Source organism: Vipera ursinii (assembly GCF_947247035.1).
Source record: "Vipera ursinii genome assembly, chromosome: 1".
Taxonomy (NCBI): domain Eukaryota; kingdom Metazoa; phylum Chordata; class Lepidosauria; order Squamata; family Viperidae; genus Vipera; species Vipera ursinii.
This window is the reverse complement of record NC_139512.1, coordinates 107,870,811-107,887,389: the sequence shown is the minus strand read 5'-3', so window position 1 is coordinate 107,887,389 and position 16,579 is coordinate 107,870,811. Positions and strand designations below refer to the sequence as shown.

Genomic DNA, 16,579 nt, shown 5'->3' with positions numbered 1-16,579 from the left:
CAGCCTTCCATCCTTCTGAGGTAGGTAAAATGAGGACCCAGATTGTTGGGGGCAATTAAGCTGACTTTGTAATAATGCCGCTTGGGGTATGTGTGAAAGCCCTAATAAGCAGGCATATACAAAGAATGAAGGCTACTGCTAAGCTTGTAAGCCGCCCTGAGTCTTCGGAGAAGGGCGGGATATACCGTAAATGGAATTAAAATAAAATAAAAAATAAATAAAAAGTCCTTACTTGCTTATATTTCTTACACTTGAGAATAAAAAATATATATCACTTGAAGTAGAAAAAGAAAGCTACTTTTAGGTAGCCTATTTAGTTTAGTAGAATTCAGAGATTCACCATCTGAAGCTCCGTGTAAAAAACATGTGTTAAATTAAAGAACACAATGATCTCATGTGTAGCTATGAAGCTAAGGATCTTGTTTTGACAGCCAAGCTTACAATCCTATAACCTGCCTGTCTATTTGCACTTACCCCAGACTTTCTGCATTTCAGCAATATTAGTTTGGGATTTGTTGCTGTGAAAGTGTTTTGAAGACACCTTGACTGTTGTTAAATCTAATTTAAGTACCATTGCGATATGAAATTCCCTTTCATCAAGCTTATAAAATGAAACATGAAACTTGATTGTATTGTTTGCGTGTAATAATGACATTGTGTACTTATGATGAATTTAAGCCTGGAAACTTTAAGGGAACTATAAAATTGCTTTTTTCAGGGTGTAGTTACAGCTGCTACAAGTTTGATCACTACTCTGGCACAAAAGAATCCAGATGAATTTAAAACCTCAATATCTCTGGCTGTTTCCAGGCTTAGTAGGGTAAGTAGATTGTTGGCTAGACGTAATGGTGGAACAAAATATGTCAAGAATGTAAAACAAGATAATTGGTTAGGTTAATCATTTCAATTCTTACCTGTAAAATTAAAGTATGGTTGATGCTAGGACCAATCTGATGGTTGTCCTATTTACAGTAACCCTCTTAAGCCTTTTTTAATGGATCTTGGTGACTTATCTGTGAGCCTCAAACTTATGGTAAGAATATATTTTCAGGCCACCCATTGGTATTAGATTTTTATGTTGGCTTTTATATATTTTGTTCAACTCAAAGTGGCAAACATACTGTACTGCTGCCTCCTATTTTCTCACAACTACTCTATAAAATGTACCCCTTAAATATAGGTATAAACAATTCTAAATATACTTATGGAGAGACACTTTGGTATAGTGATTAAGATATCAGGCTAGAAACTGGGTGATTATGAATGCTACTCCTGCCATAGGCTGGACGTTAGCCAGTGACTTTCGCTCACCTCTAGGAAAGAGGCAAAGGCAAGCCACTTCTGAAATGTTTCCAAGAAAATGAGAGGAACCTGTCCTGGCAGTTGCCCAGAATCAAGACTGACTCAAAAGAACAAAAAAAAGTATATTTAAATATTAATTGTACATACCTTTTATTCAGATTATTCACCATTTTTATGACCTTATCAACTGAGGCATTTAAAACAAAGCCATTAGCTTATTAATTACAGAGTCCAGGACTCTATTTTAGCAATTGGACAAAGACCAAATAATACAAGTTGTATAGATTCTTTTCTATTGGGTGTTACAGTATATTTTTATTCTGTATGCATAGTTGGTTTGGCCAAGCTTTTTCCTAATTTTATTAGTGTCTTGAAAATTGTTCTCTATTCAGCAACGTGCTATTGAATAAATATTCTCCTGATTTAACTTCAGAAATCTGATGCTTTTTCTTTTTTGGATGATTTCTTTACATAAATAGAATGACCTCTGCCAGCATAACTTCCTGTTCTTTGTCCCAGAGAGACTGAGCAAGATATAGCAGTATATTTTTGTTAAATATTTAAATGTATTGTATTGCAATCTTAGGTAGTGAAGATTATCTGAGATGATGGCATCGTTGCCTCTCCTGGAGGCAAAATTTTAGTTCCTAAAGGAAAAACAAATGCTTTTTAGGCCTGTGTATAAACCACAACTTCTTTTTATGAAAGCATTCTCTTTAATTCCAGTCAGGTGAAATCTTTAATAATAGAAATGGAAACTTGGTGTAACTTTAGGAATTTTCAAATGTTAATTCTAGCCAGAAGCAATTTGTTTAACTGACTCTGGTAAAGGTCATGACCTTCCTTAAATCTATTATAAAAGCTGACCTATCAGGCATATGACTCTTTCAAATGCTGGTAATGGGACAGTAGGCCAATTTAAGAAATGCAGAACAGACTAATACATGTGTATCCATCCTTAAACATTCTACTATGCTTGTGCCTACATCATCATATTACATCTTTCCTGTCCAGTCAGAGGAGCAGTGCAGGGTGGGAATGACAGAGCACAGCATGGAAAATGTCTCCTAAAACATTTTATCTGTAGTCTGAACTGCTTCCCACTTGGAGGTCATTCCCAAAAGCAGTGCCAATAATATGGGAGAGCAAGAGATGGTCACCCCATGCACCAAGGCACCAGTTGAGGTATCTGGGACATCAAAAATATTGCGGCTTTAACTCTGCTTACCATTTAGCATTTACTAAAGACAGGGCCAGGTCTGCATTCTGAAAAATTGTATAATTAACTTCCTACTTTCTTATGAATGAAACTAATTTGAAGCCTAAATAGAGTACAGAAACATATCTATAAGAAACAAAGCATTGTATGCAAATTCCTTTACTAACGTGCCCTATTTCTCTACTATATGTAATCTGTGTGGACTTATATTTGCTGGAATTTGCTATTTAATGGTTCTCCTATAGAAGAGAATACTTTGCTAACTATGGATATAAATGAATATACAAAATGCTGAAGCATGTATGCATATGCATATTTGTGTGCTAAGATGTTAAGTGCAAGACCAGCCCATCCAGCTTTACACACATTACATGTGATACTCCTATACCCCGTTCAGACCATGACAGTAAAATATGTGATGATGGTTCAGCACATTGATTCTCTTTGTTTTTTTGTATATTATCAAAGTCTCTTCAAAATCCCAGCTTGCTTTCCCTTTTCTTTCATCAAACTTGGTGCAAAATAAGCATTTTCTATCCATGGTTATTCTGTTCTTTTTCCCCCTGACAAATCTCAAGGGCACTATTTTCTCCCATCTGTTCAAAAAAATGATATAATTGTGAATTTAGTAAGTAGTAGGCATTAAAGGCACATTCAGATAACGGTTTGATACAACTAAGTACATGTAGGTTTCTTATTTCGTCTTTTTCCATCCCATACTATTTTTTCCAACTCTTCAAAACTGGGCACAGTTCTGTCTGCCCTTGTCAAGTTTCCTGTTCTGTATCCTTTGATCATACTCGCACCTAGACTAGTGCATTTTCATATTCATAAGGAGAAAAAATACCCTTAAAAGTTACTCCAGCCAAGCTACCTCCCCAGAAGCCATTTTAGGTGTGTTTGAGTAGTGATGAGGAGTTTTTCCCTTCCTGCTTTGAGTGATTGGTAAGTTTTGACAGAAGCAGTTGCTGTGTATCTCTCTTCCATTAGCTGCCAGTTTCCTTTCCAGAAAAAAATATTGGACTGCAAAAGTGGCCTAAAAACCAGGAGATGGTGAGTTCTAGTCCTCCTTTAGGCATGAAATTTGGCTGGATGACTTTGGGTCAGCCACTCTCTCACAACCCAAGCCAAATCACACCCCCTTGAACTGTACAAACTTGAGTTATACAAAATAAAAGCAGCATTTAACAACAACAACAGCAAGAATAAGAATATATCAAGAATCAATTATGCATTTGTTTGTATTTTAGAAGTCTATTGTTCCCAAGCATTGTGTAAATTAGTAGGAACTTATGTTAAAATATTTACTTTTGCCTTTTGTGTGCTCTGAGAAGCTGCTTGAATGTTTATGAATTTCTGGCACACCTTTCACTACATCAGTGCTCAAGCTTCTATGTTTTATTTTCTTGAATTTTAATTCCTGTTTTCTTAGACTTCATTAAAATTCAGAATCTGCACTGGGCATACCCTAGGCTTACAAAATGTCATCAGAAAGTAACAGAAAATTTTTGCTTTCAGATTGTGACATCAGCATCTACTGATCTCCAGGATTATACTTACTACTTTGTCCCTGCTCCATGGTTGTCTGTGAAGCTCTTGAGATTGTTGCAGTGCTATCCTCCACCAGGTGAAGTAATGGAAACTATCATAGTTTCATGCTTCCTTTAATTAGCAAAGAACAGCTAATAGCATTTGTATGGATGTGATCATAGAGACAGCAACGTATGAAATTAGGGTAGCTATGTGCATGCTCACATGTGCTTAAAATCACCTTTACCCCTTTGAATCCAAACTGCTGTAAAGGGATGGAGGTTTTTGGTATTTTTTAAAAAAATAATAACAAGTGGCTGAACAAGCATATATGGTTCTCATTATTTTGGAACAAATATAGCTTGGCTGAACAAACATTTCCTGGATCCAACTCCTTTAACAGAATGCTGTTTGGCTCTTTCCTTGGTCTAGTGACATTTGGCTATTTTTTAAAAAAGTGATTTAAATGATGGTATAGATGAAATCCTTACAACTTTATAGGAAACAGAAAGCTCAGAGAGATCAGTGACCCCATAAAAGGCAGAATAAAGATTAAAAACAAATTTGGATTCTGGGCCAAAAGCTTCAAGAGGCAGTTCAGCATCCATAAGGTGAGAAAATATTCATTAAAGAAGTAAAGATTGGAAAAGACACCCTGGATAATCTCAAGTGGTGCATGAGCTGCCAATGTGATGCCATTACTAAAATGCAGTTGTAGGGTGCAGTATCAAAAACCTAGTGTCCAGAACTTGAAACAAAAGTTACATTACATTTTATACTTATCTGGCTGCTTCTGGAATATTGTTCAGGACGTTGCTTTTTTAAAAATTGTTTACAAATTGGAGAAATGCAAAAGGAGAGAGGTATTTGTGGAACTGTCCAATGAGAAGCTTCTGGATATATTTAACTTGGAGATCTGAGGGAAAGATGCAGTTAGAGTTTTCGGATAACTCAGGTTTGCCATTCAGAGGAAAAAGCAAATGCACCCAAGCACAATGTTAGGTTAGAAATTGCAGGAAGACAGATTTGAATTAAACGTTTAGGCAAAAAATGTTCTTGTGAAGCCAGTATAAGCGTTCTTGAATAATAAGTGAATGTTCTTGGAAATGCTAAGCAGAGACTAGATGGCCATATATCATAAGTGCTATATTTACTGCTTGTGTTGGAGGTCTCTTCCAGATAATAACATCTCCTGCAAGTATAACATTCCTGAGTCCCATATGTACACCTTGTTCTTGTGGGGCAAAAGGTCAAGACTATAACAATTTGAAAATGAGTGTCCTTCCATTGCATCAAAACATGATTGGCTGGGAACTGTTCTCCTGCACTTAAATTCAGTTTGATTTATTTGTCTCCTATATTGTCAAATAGTCTAAAGCAGGGGTGTCAAACTCGCAACGTCACATGACTTGTGTCATATCTTGACTTTTTTTCCCATTGCCGGCAATGGGGTGGGAGCGGTTTTGCTATGATGCATCCGGACTGCGGGCCAGCAGTTTGACACCCCTGGTCTAAAGCCAATTAGTTGTAATATAGATAGAAAAGGTGACTGTTGAATTAGCTTTTTAAGCAAGGATGGATTTCTCAGCATTCCTGATCCTTACTTGCTCCATACTTGCCTGATGCTAGAAAGCAGATTGCAGAGAATCAATCTTTCCTCCATTCCATTTTGACAAGCCTACCCAGCTCTGAGAAACATTGGGGTGTAGGAAGATACTGTGTTGAATTTTTGTTTTAGTTCACTACTGCCACAAACATGAGCAATGCATGCAAGCTGCTATTGTTTTTCTACTTAAAAATGTAACTTTCCCATTCTTCACATGCTTATAGTTGGAATTATTTAATGCTGTGTATTGTATTAAAGTTAACAGATGCCTAGATCAGAAATCATTAGCTACTCTATACTTGCAGGAGAATGTTATTCCAGATGTTATCTGGAAATAGCACTGAGTTTTTCACTGAGACATTTAAAAGGCGTGCAGTATTTGTGTAATTTTACATTGTTCAGCCAATTTGCCTAATGAGTTTCTTTCTCCCAGAAGACCCTTCCGTTCGAGGACGTCTCACAGAATGTCTGGAAACTATTCTTAACAAAGCTCAAGAACCTCCTAAATCGAAGAAAGTGCAGCATTCAAATGCAAAGAACGCTGTACTGTTTGAGGCGATTAGTTTAATTATCCACCATGACAGGTAAGATTTGGAGGAAAACTGTGCTTTGAAAACCGGCATGCCATTTTAAAACAGCACTGAAATGTCACTTTGCGTGTCACTTCAAAGGCCTGTTCAGTGGCCATTTCCAAATTTGAAGAATTAGGAGCTGTTTGAACAACAATGTTAAGTTATTCTAAAACTAAGCCAACAGGATCGTTCTTGCTAGAAGACACCATAACCCGCAACACGCCATAGCAATCCGGTCTTTCTTCCACTTGGTTACTGGTACCGGGATTCATATTTTGTCTTTCTTTAAAAAAACAAAGAAGCAAACATGCAGGGTGTGAAGAGTTTAAGTCCTTTGTTTTATTTTTAAAATGAGCGCTGCGTACCTGAAGCATAGGAAAAAAAGAGTATATAGGGGTGGCTCTCTGTTTTGCAGCTGTTCCTATACTAAACTTTGGTTTCCTGGAAGACTTACTGGTTGCTTAATCATGAAGCCACGTGCCAGCTATGGTTTCATATGGTCTCTGCCTTAACCTCAGTCTGGATTTATTTCCGAGTTCACCCACAATCCTAAACTGTAACACTGTTTGTTTAGCATGTTGTGTGAATCAGGAGCAGCCTATATGGGAGATATGAAAGATATTTTTTTTCCTATTGAGATTGTATTCCATTTCAGAATTCTACCTAAAAGAATGACTTGAAAATGAGTCTCAGCCACATGTCTTCACAAGTGACTGTATCCATAGTACATCTCAATCCTAGTTTTCCTCAGTCAATCTTGAATTCATACACTTTCCCTTGAGAGGACACGTATTTTTGAACTTGGTCAATCGTTGTCTTTTTGCTTCATTTATTATCAATGTATTTTCATTTATTAAAAACAGTCCCAAAATAGAGGATACTTTGATGATGCTGGGATAGAATAATAAGAACAAATGTAATCTTATGAAAAAAAATCACAAGACTCTGTTAAATTGGTTTCTTTGGGTAAGATTGATGCAAACAATACAAGTAGCTCTTGGTCCTAATTTTATGATCCAAGGTTTTGTGTTTCTGTGGTTGCTAAGGAGAAACCATAGCTGATAAAGATTTTTCTGTAGCTACAGGTTTTAACTTGTTTTTTGTTACTATATAAACATGCAAAACGGCAGATGGGCTTTTGTGCATGTGTAAAGTACATCTTTAAAGATCCTTTTACCCAAGGCCTTGGTTTCCATAGTTGTAGAATGGAATTGAATCTTTATGAAGAGCAAGGACCATCTGTACATACTTGCCTGGCAATTGCATGATATTATTTTCTCCTAATTCTTAAATTATGGCCGATGCTGCTCACCCATGGATAATTCCCATGTGTTAGTAGCATTGTAAAGTCACATAGGAATGTCAGATGTTACTTCCTGAATCCAAGACAGATCACTCTGGAAGTAGAATAACACTCTCTCTATGCCAATAATTATTGCTGATGAGGTCATCCGTATCACCAAAACTTTTAATTTTGATGAAATAGCATGGAAAGTAAATATGTCAACAGAAACAAGACAACATCTACATTTATTGGCGACTGGAAAAACCTTATGGTGTTTTGTATAAAAATAAAAAAATGAGCTTGTGATTTAGCGTTTTGATCTTTAGACACGATAGAGCAGTGGCTCCCAAACTTTTCTATACCCCGCACCCATAGAACGCTTCTGATACATTCTCGCACCCATTACAAAAGTTTGAAATAACGGCAACGAATTATGCATAAACACTATAATTTTGAAAACCCAAGTTTTCGAAACCCTCTGGAATATCATCTCGCACTGCCAGGAGGTGCAAGCACCCCTGGTTGGGAACCCCTGTGATATATAGAAAGAAGAGAGTCATGACGTAACTTGAGAGAAGTTAAAATATAATTATATTTAATAACGCTCGTGAAGAATATCAGAAAATACTTCTTTATGCCTTTTATCTTTCTTGTTTTTTCTACTTCTATTTTCTTTTTTACTACACTTTTAGCTTTTTCTATTTCTTTTTCATGTTCTTTCTTCTTTGTTCTAATATAACTTGTAGTCGTTCTTATTCTTGAAACTCTGTGTGTGTGTGTGCGTGTGCGTGTGTGCGCGCCATCGTTACTACATCAGGATTATACTTAATTGTATTACCCCAAAATGCACACTCCCAATCCTTATGAAATGCTGTGTGAAAATGATACAGATAAAACTTCCTGCTTTAAAATGGAATGGTACTTACTATTATTGCTAACATTCAGAAGATATTAGCTAGACTTTTAATGGTAGGGAAGGTACCTTATAATGTTCTCATTAATGCTCTGTAGTACAACTTGTGCTACTGATCGTTACAGTTTGTTATCTCTTTACATTCTCTCTTCTGCCTAGTGAACCAAACCTGCTTGTTCGTGCCTGTAATCAGCTAGGCCAATTTTTGCAACACCGGGAAACTAATCTTCGTTACTTAGCATTGGAAAGCATGTGCACACTTGCCAGCTCTGAATTTTCACATGAGGCTGTGAAAACACACATAGAAACAGTGATCAATGCATTGAAGGTAACATTTGGTTCCCTATATTGTCTACAATCCTGATTCTTCCGTTTAATTGAATTTTATTTTATTTGTTTAAATCATTTATAGACCTGCCTATTTTATCAGCTCTGGGCAACTCCCAATCAAAAGTTAAAACAGCATAAAAATTATATTAAAATGATAACACTACTAGACACATTAAACCTAGCACCAAAATTAATTCTGATACGCATTTTATTGGTTTTTCTAGCTAGTTATCTCCAAATTTTTATTCAGCTATTTCAGGCTATGTTTTTTATCCCCTTGGAACTTCTTTAAAACATTTTATAACCCACGATAAGGTTCAAGTTTTTCTAGTTAGGCCATGCTTGAACTGTAGCTCCCATTCTGTAAGGTAAAGGTAAAGGTTCCCCCGCACATGCGTGCTAGTCGTTTCCGACTCTAGGGGCCGGTGCTCATCTCCGTTTCAAAGCCGAAGAGCCAGCGCTTGTCTGAGGACGTCTCCGTGGTCAAGTGGCCGGCATGACTAGACACCAAAGGCACACAGAACGCTGTTACCTTCCCACCATAGCGGTCCCTATTTTTCTACTTGCATTTTTACGTGCTTTCAAACTGCTAGGTTGGCAGAAGCTGGGGTGAGTAACAGGCGCTCACTCTGCTACACGGCACTCGGGATTCAACCCGCCAAACTGCCGACCTTCTGATTGACAAGCTCAGCGTTATATAAAAATTTAGCAAGTAGAATAATGTACGTTGGTGGTCCTAAGAAGAGCACTCTTTACCAATGAAGACGCAGAAAAGAGGGGGAAAAGATAAAAGCAATTCTGGAGAAAGGAAGAGAAGTCAAAATTTATAGTGCGGGAGTTCCCTGCTTTCTGAAAATGTGCGACGCCTGCATGATTAAAGCTAGGGCTGAACCTAACCACAGATAGGCAATAATTTAGGTACAGGACATTCATTCCACAGGGAATGAAATTGAGAATAATTTGTACACTCAATTCTTTCATCTTCCATTTTCTGCCGTGCATCGATTCCTGTTTCTTGTCCCTTCTTTCGCTGGTATTGGTTTGACCCTTGGTATTCTGTGGCTTGAGGCAAAAAGGAAAAAAAAGAGAGAAAAGAAAAGTCTCTCCTATACCTTGTACAAATGGCCAGATGGCCCATTTTGAATCTGTCTTCAGAACTAAAGATGGAATATTGTCCTTTGCTGCACCTGAAAATACCATTTAGCTTGGAGGATACTGAACAGGCAGTAAGACATACAGCTTTCTCTTCTTTGCTATTGCTACTGTCTAAGCAAGTATATTATATAGACCTGGCCCTATTACTAGGTTGGTGTCTCTCATTTAATCCTGGATACTTTCTAATCAGTTCAAGAAAGATTTTTGGATAAGAAAAGATACTGGCCTTTTGTTCTTTATTTCATCCCTATTTTAAAGAGTTTCTGAGGACTCTGTGCAATGTATAAAGGTAAAGGTTCCCCTGCACACGCGTGCTAGTTGTTTCCAACTCTAGGGGCCGGTGCTCATCTCTATTTCAAAGCCGAAAAGCCAGCGCTTGTCCGTCTCCGTGGTCATGTGGCCGGCATGCCTAGACGCCAAAGGCGCACGGAACGCTGTTACCTTCCCACCGTAGTGGTCCCTATTTTTCTACTTGCATTTTTATGTGCTTTCGAACTGCTAGGTTGGCAGAATCTGGGATGAGTAACAGGCGCTAACTGTTACGTGGCACTCGGGATTCAACCTGCCAAACTGCCAACCATCTGATCGACAAGCTCAGCGTCCTAATACATATTTTTAATCCATTGAATTATCTTCTACTTTATCTTAAAGTACCTGAATGGAACTTTAGTTCCGCTGGCAATAAAACTGTTCTTTCAGACACTATACATTAATAGGCATTTTATGCCAAGTACTATTTGAGACTTCTTGAAGTAATGACAAAATTGCCTATTATTGATTCTGATTCAATTCTCAGTATCTCAATATTCTCAAAGTCTTATAATATACTTATAAGTTTGAAAATTATTTCATATCTTTCCCCCCAAAAAATTATGTTATATTTATGATGCTACTTCTAGACTGAGAGAGATGTAAGTGTACGACAGAGAGCAGTGGATCTTCTGTATGCTATGTGTGACCGAAGCAACGCCCAACAAATTGTAGCCGAAATGCTGAATTATCTAGAAACGGCTGATTATTCTATTAGAGAAGAAATTGTAAGTTTTTAATTATGTATCTTAGCTTTCATTGCATGCTGTGGATGTAACATTACAAGGTTTTATTTTGTTTTGACAATCTACATATCATGCTTAAGAATTTCAATAGCAACTAAACTTATTTTAAAAAATATAACAATGAAATTAGAAATGGTTTTGGGAACAGGAATTATTGTTACTACTTGGAGCTTGAAATATGGTACTCTGGCACACCATTCAAGGGAGTAACTAACAAAGGTCATACATAGAGTTTAGTGTTATAGCAGTAATTCCTCCCTATTAAAATGAGCATCATTTTTCTTCTGAACAAAAACCTGCTGCCAGCATTGCTCAGTTCATTAAACTATGTATACAAACTGCTCATTGTCAAAAAAAAATTTGCATTTGATTAGAATATTTGTAAAACTACGCTGTATCAGGCCTTTGTTATTAGTTCAAAGATAAATATTAATTTGTGTTGTACTAAATGGCTATTTTTTTTGTAACTGGTAAAATAAGGTGACCCATATTCTTTCTTTCTTTCTTTCTTTCTTTCTTTCTTTCTTTCTTTCTTTCTTTCTTTCTTTCTTTCTTTCTTTCTTTCTTCTTTCTTTCTTTCTTTCTTTCTTTCTTTCTCTCTTTCTCTCTTTCTCTCTTTCTCTCTTTCTCTCTTTCTCTTTTTCTCTCCCTTCCTTCCTTCCTTCCTTCCTTCCTTCCTTCCTTCCTTCCTTCCTTCCTTCCTTCCTTCCTGCCAGGTACTCAAAGTTGCAATTTTGGCTGAGAAATATGCAGTGGACTACACCTGGTATGTGGATACCATACTGAATTTGATTCGAATTGCCGGGGACTACGTTAGTGAAGAAGTCTGGTACAGAGTAATTCAAATAGTAATTAACAGAGATGATGTTCAAGGATATGCTGCAAAGACAGTGTTTGAGGTAAGAAAAGGTTACTGTTTGGCAGTCTTTTCTACCTACAACTCATTGTAATTTATAATAACAGCAAAATAGTTGTATAATTCATGAATAGAAGCTAAGTAGTTATGTGGGAGAAGACTCTTTTAAATGGATCTTTTTCTTTTTTACTTCTTGTATTTCTTCTTCCTTGCATTGTTTTAGCAGTTTTTTTTTTAAATTACCTGGCTCTAATAGTTTGTAATTTTAGTATCTATGGTACCACCTGTAATTTTAGTGTGTACCTATAAAGCATTAATAGGTAACCTGTAAGTAGTATTTTTTGATAGATGGGATAAGAGCTTTATAGAAAAAGGTAAAATGGATTTGATAACTGATGATTTGTTAGTTACAAAAATATGCAGTGTGATTCCTTTTTTAAAAAAAATATTGTGCTTTTATGAATGTGTAGCGTTATCAGACTAACCAGAACAAAAGCAGTGACAATGCGATATTAGATATTCATCTTCTCAAGGCTCTTCCTTCATTTAAATTCCTTCGTATCATCCATATTGGCCTATTATAGTTTTAAAGCTCTAATTTGGCTCCAGGACTTTAGACAGAAGCTCTACTAGGATTTACTTATCCAGTATTAAGAACAAAATTCTTCTGGCTTGGCAAGGATCAAAAACCAGATGATAATTGTCAAGGTCAGCTAGCTATGAAGAGTCGTATACTTAAAACTAAGCCTTGACCTGAAGATATGTGATAAAGCTTTGCTTGAGAGAGTTTTCAAGTAAGTTATATGCTATTCTTAACATAGTCAAGGTGTTCTTATTGCAGGTAACAAGTCATCTTTCATGTGTCTAACGCCTAAGTAATGATCCATTTTCTATCAAAAGCTGTGATATACAAAGTACCATTTTTATTAGCAACATGTGGGACCAAGGTCATTGGAAGAAATAGTCAGACTCAAAAGCTGGCAGGAAACTCAATTTTCTATTCCTATTTTTTCCCCCAATTATTTTTCCTCCCAATTCATTGTTAGGGACTGGGCATAACCTCTAGCAGCTTCAATTAATTGCCTGCAAGGAGTTTTTGATTCTAGTATAATTGTAAAGGTGCAGAAATGATATATTTAAGAATGGAGTTTATTGAAAATAAACAACTTTCTACTAAAGATAAATGAGCATTCTAAAGGTGTTTACCAAATGAAGTTGCTCTCCTGTGAAGTATCTTGTAAATTACTTGATAAATTATTTTAAAATGTTGACTGAAGATAGCTAATAAATATCATAAAACTGCATATAACCTATTGGGGAGGGGAAGGGAGTGTGTTTCCTTATTTTGCAGTCTGTTTCCTTGAACAGACTTCTCTGGTTGATCTTGGCCCTAATCTTGCCTTATGGATTAACTGTAGTTATTAGAGTGGTTTTTTTGGGTGAGTCTATTCCAAAGGCAGAATATGGATCTAAGTATAAATAAGAAAACCTCTGCAAATTTGGGGGAAAAAATCCAACAGGGTTACCAATAAATATTTTTTCCTGATTGTATAATGATTGTGTTCCTTATACATTTGGACCCTAAAAAAGGTTATGCACATAACAGGCCATATATATTTTTTTTTTCTTTTCATACTGTCATAGATTTCCCTCCACACTAGGTGTTTATTACCTACTTTCTGAATTGGTAATATTTTTATGCTTTCTAAATGCCTTTTTCAACAGGCTCTCCAAGCACCAGCCTGCCATGAAAACTTGGTCAAAGTGGGTGGCTACATCTTGGGAGAATTTGGAAACTTGATTGCTGGGGATCCAAGATCCAGGTAAAAACATTATAACAGCATCTGTAACATAGTCACGCTGAGAGCCAGCTCAGGCCTCATATGACTAAATTTGTATTTGGATCTAGTTATCCCACTATTACTCCAGTCCCCTAATCAGTATACCATTGCTGACTTTTAAGAAGTAGGATAACTCTCTCCAGCATGATTCTGGGTAACCAGATTTTATTCAGATTATTTCTCCATTTAAAGCAGAGGTAAGCAATATGTTTGGGATAGTAGGCACATCCATCATTTTTAGAGATTTGATTGAAGTAGTATTCTATTTTTTAAAAATTGAACCTTTTAAAAATAAAGTGACAATTTTTAAAAAAGTGTGAGAATCAAGAGAAATGTCTACACATGTATTTAAATATAGGTTTGCCTCTCCCTGTTTTGAACATTAAAACAATATAAACCGTTAGAACTGAGTGGTAGAGTAGAATAAATTGGAAAATTTAAAATAGCAGCAGAAATGCCTTTATTTCGCTGTTTTTTTTTTTAAATATTATGACCTTTATTCACTTGTAGCATAAAATACGAAGATACAAAAGCAAATAATAGGGAACAAAATAGGGGAAGGGGAAAAAGAGAAGTGTGGAAAGGAGGGGGGAAGAAAAAAAAAGGCGTTGACTTCCGACTCCCTCTGTTGCAGTAAAATAAGGTATTAACATTGAACCTCAGCTTTTTACATTTCTATAGTAGCATGAACTAGCCCCTTCTATATCAGCAAATCAATCTAATCAGTAAAAATGCCTTTATTTCAAAATGTAATATTAGGATTTTCACACTGAACTCCTTCACCTTCCCTCCCTCCCCCCCTCAAACAAATCACTGTGAAAGGCTTGTTAGCTCTGACTCTGTTTTCTTTCTCTCACCAAGTCCTCTCATCCAGTTCAACCTGTTACATTCCAAGTTCCATCTGTGCAGTGTCCCAACTAGAGCACTGCTTCTCTCTACTTACATCAAGTTTGTAAATTTATTTCCTGAGATAAAAACTACCGTTCAGGACGTATTACGCAGTGACAGCCAACTAAAGAATGCTGATGTTGAGCTGCAGCAGAGAGCTGTTGAGTACCTGAGACTCAGTACCATTGCTAGTACTGATATTTTGGTATGTATGTATGTATGTATGCTTACATGTATTTATAGTTATGAACCCTAAACTCCAAAAATAAAGAGTTCAGTTTTTATTTCTTAATGATTCTGCACTTCGTGGTGGCTTTGAAGAGAGTTGCATCTCTGTCTTCAACAGATCACAGTGACGACACCAGGGCTGAACTTGGAGGTGTAGATCGTAGGCCCTGACAATCCAAGAAAGCTTCCATCCACTCTTAGTGGTTTGGAATCAGTGAATGGTGTACAGGTAGTCCTTGACTTACGACCACAATTGAGCTCAAAATGTCTGTGGCTAAGTGAGACATTTATTAAGTGAGTTTCGCCCCATTTTTATGACCTTTCTTGCCGCAATTCTTAAGCGAGTCGCTGCAGTTGTTAAATTAGTAACACAGTTGTTAAGGGAATCTGGCTTCCCCATTAACTTTGCTTGTCAGAAGGTTGCAAAAGGTGATCATGTGACCCCGGGACACTGCAACTGTCAAAAATATGAGTCAGTTGCCAAGCGTCTGAATTTTGATCACATGACCAGGGGGATGCTGCAGTGGTCATTAGTGTAAAAAATGTTCATAAGTCACATTTTTCAGTGCTGTTGTAACTTTGAACGGTCACTAAGTGAATTGCTGTAAGTCCGTGGCATTTCCAGCCAGCTTCTACCTTGTCTCTATTTGTTGCTGTTGAACTATCTGTCCATGTCCATTTTCTTGCAAGAGCTCCTTAGGGATTCCTGAGTAGAGAAACCAGACTGACTGACATTCTGGTTTCCACCCTTGACAGACATGGGTCTTTGGGCTTGGTGTGAAAAGAGCCTTTCAGGAAATCACTGAGAAAGGGGAAATTAGTGAACTTCCATTCTCTCCCAAGTACAACCCAGAGGGTGGTGTCAGAATCCATTTATATCACATTCATAAATGTATGTTTAAAACATTATCCCCCCCCCCCATGGATTCTGCCATCTCCCGAGGAAGGAGGAGCGCATGTGAATTCAGCCTGCCTTAGGTTATTTCAAAGACCAAGGGAAACCTTTTGAACTGGGGGAAACAAAAGGGAGGGTTAGAGAAGAAGGCATCTGGCCTGTGTCTCCACTTGAATCTGTAGAGGAAGAAGGCAATAACCATAAAGATTCGAAGTTCTTTTTTCCCACGAAAGGGATGACACGAAGTCAAATGATGGGGGGCTGACCAAATGGGGTTGAGGGAAGGGGGGTTGAGCCGGGAACTCTTTATAAAGTTTCAATTTGTAAAACAATACCAAGTCCTGTCTTGTATTTCCACAACCAAGCATGTCCTAGGAAAAATTCCTTTTGGGCTAGAACTGACTCTTAAGAGTTTTTGTTTTCCTAAGACGTGGATTGGGGTGGGTCCTGACAGGTGGTTAATATGGTCAGCATTTGGGTGGCCTTCATGACTTAAAAAAGAGATCCACCCCTGACTTAGACAAAGCTGTTAAGAGGTCAAAGCATGTTTCTTACATTTCCAAAATGTGCCCTGATTCCTTTCCAAGGCAACAGTTCTAGAAGAAATGCCTCCATTTCCAGAGAGGGAGTCCTCGATTCTAACCAAGCTGAAGAAGAAAAAGGGTCCAAATACAGTTACTGATCTGGAGGAAACCAAAAAGGAAAGAAGCTCGGATATCAACGGTAGCACTGAGCCCACCCTTGTAAATGCAAGCACAGCGGTAGGTTGTACCTGTTTTTGCTGTTTCAGAAAGTGGGGGAGTATCACTCTTGTGTAGACACTAATACTTAGGCAATTCCAGACTTTTACTATCACATTTGTTCTGGCCTTTACATGCTTTTAACTTGATATGTATGATTACCG

At 37.2% G+C, this 16,579-nt stretch overlaps 1 protein-coding gene across 4 annotated transcripts in view; it reads left to right on the top strand.

The window, feature by feature from the left end:
• AP2A2 (adaptor related protein complex 2 subunit alpha 2) overlaps positions 1-16,579 on the top strand; it is a 65,059-nt gene that overhangs the window by 37,790 nt on the left and 10,690 nt on the right. Inside the window, exons 6-16 of one of the 4 annotated variants that reach the window (XM_083375117.1) lie at positions 719-820; positions 2,317-2,364; positions 2,413-2,487; positions 4,040-4,148; positions 6,094-6,241; positions 8,587-8,755; positions 10,812-10,949; positions 11,684-11,866; positions 13,549-13,646; positions 14,526-14,757; positions 16,263-16,436. In XM_083375117.1, the coding sequence (XP_083231243.1) occupies positions 719-820; positions 2,317-2,364; positions 2,413-2,487; positions 4,040-4,148; positions 6,094-6,241; positions 8,587-8,755; positions 10,812-10,949; positions 11,684-11,866; positions 13,549-13,646; positions 14,526-14,757; positions 16,263-16,436 (1,476 nt within the window). Of the gene's footprint in view, positions 1-718; positions 821-2,316; positions 2,365-2,412; positions 2,488-4,039; positions 4,149-6,090; positions 6,242-8,586; positions 8,756-10,811; positions 10,950-11,683; positions 11,867-13,548; positions 13,647-14,525; positions 14,758-16,262; positions 16,437-16,579 lie in introns of all 4 variants that reach the window. The other 3 variants (XM_083375116.1, XM_083375119.1, XM_083375118.1) reach the window with 3 other exon arrangements.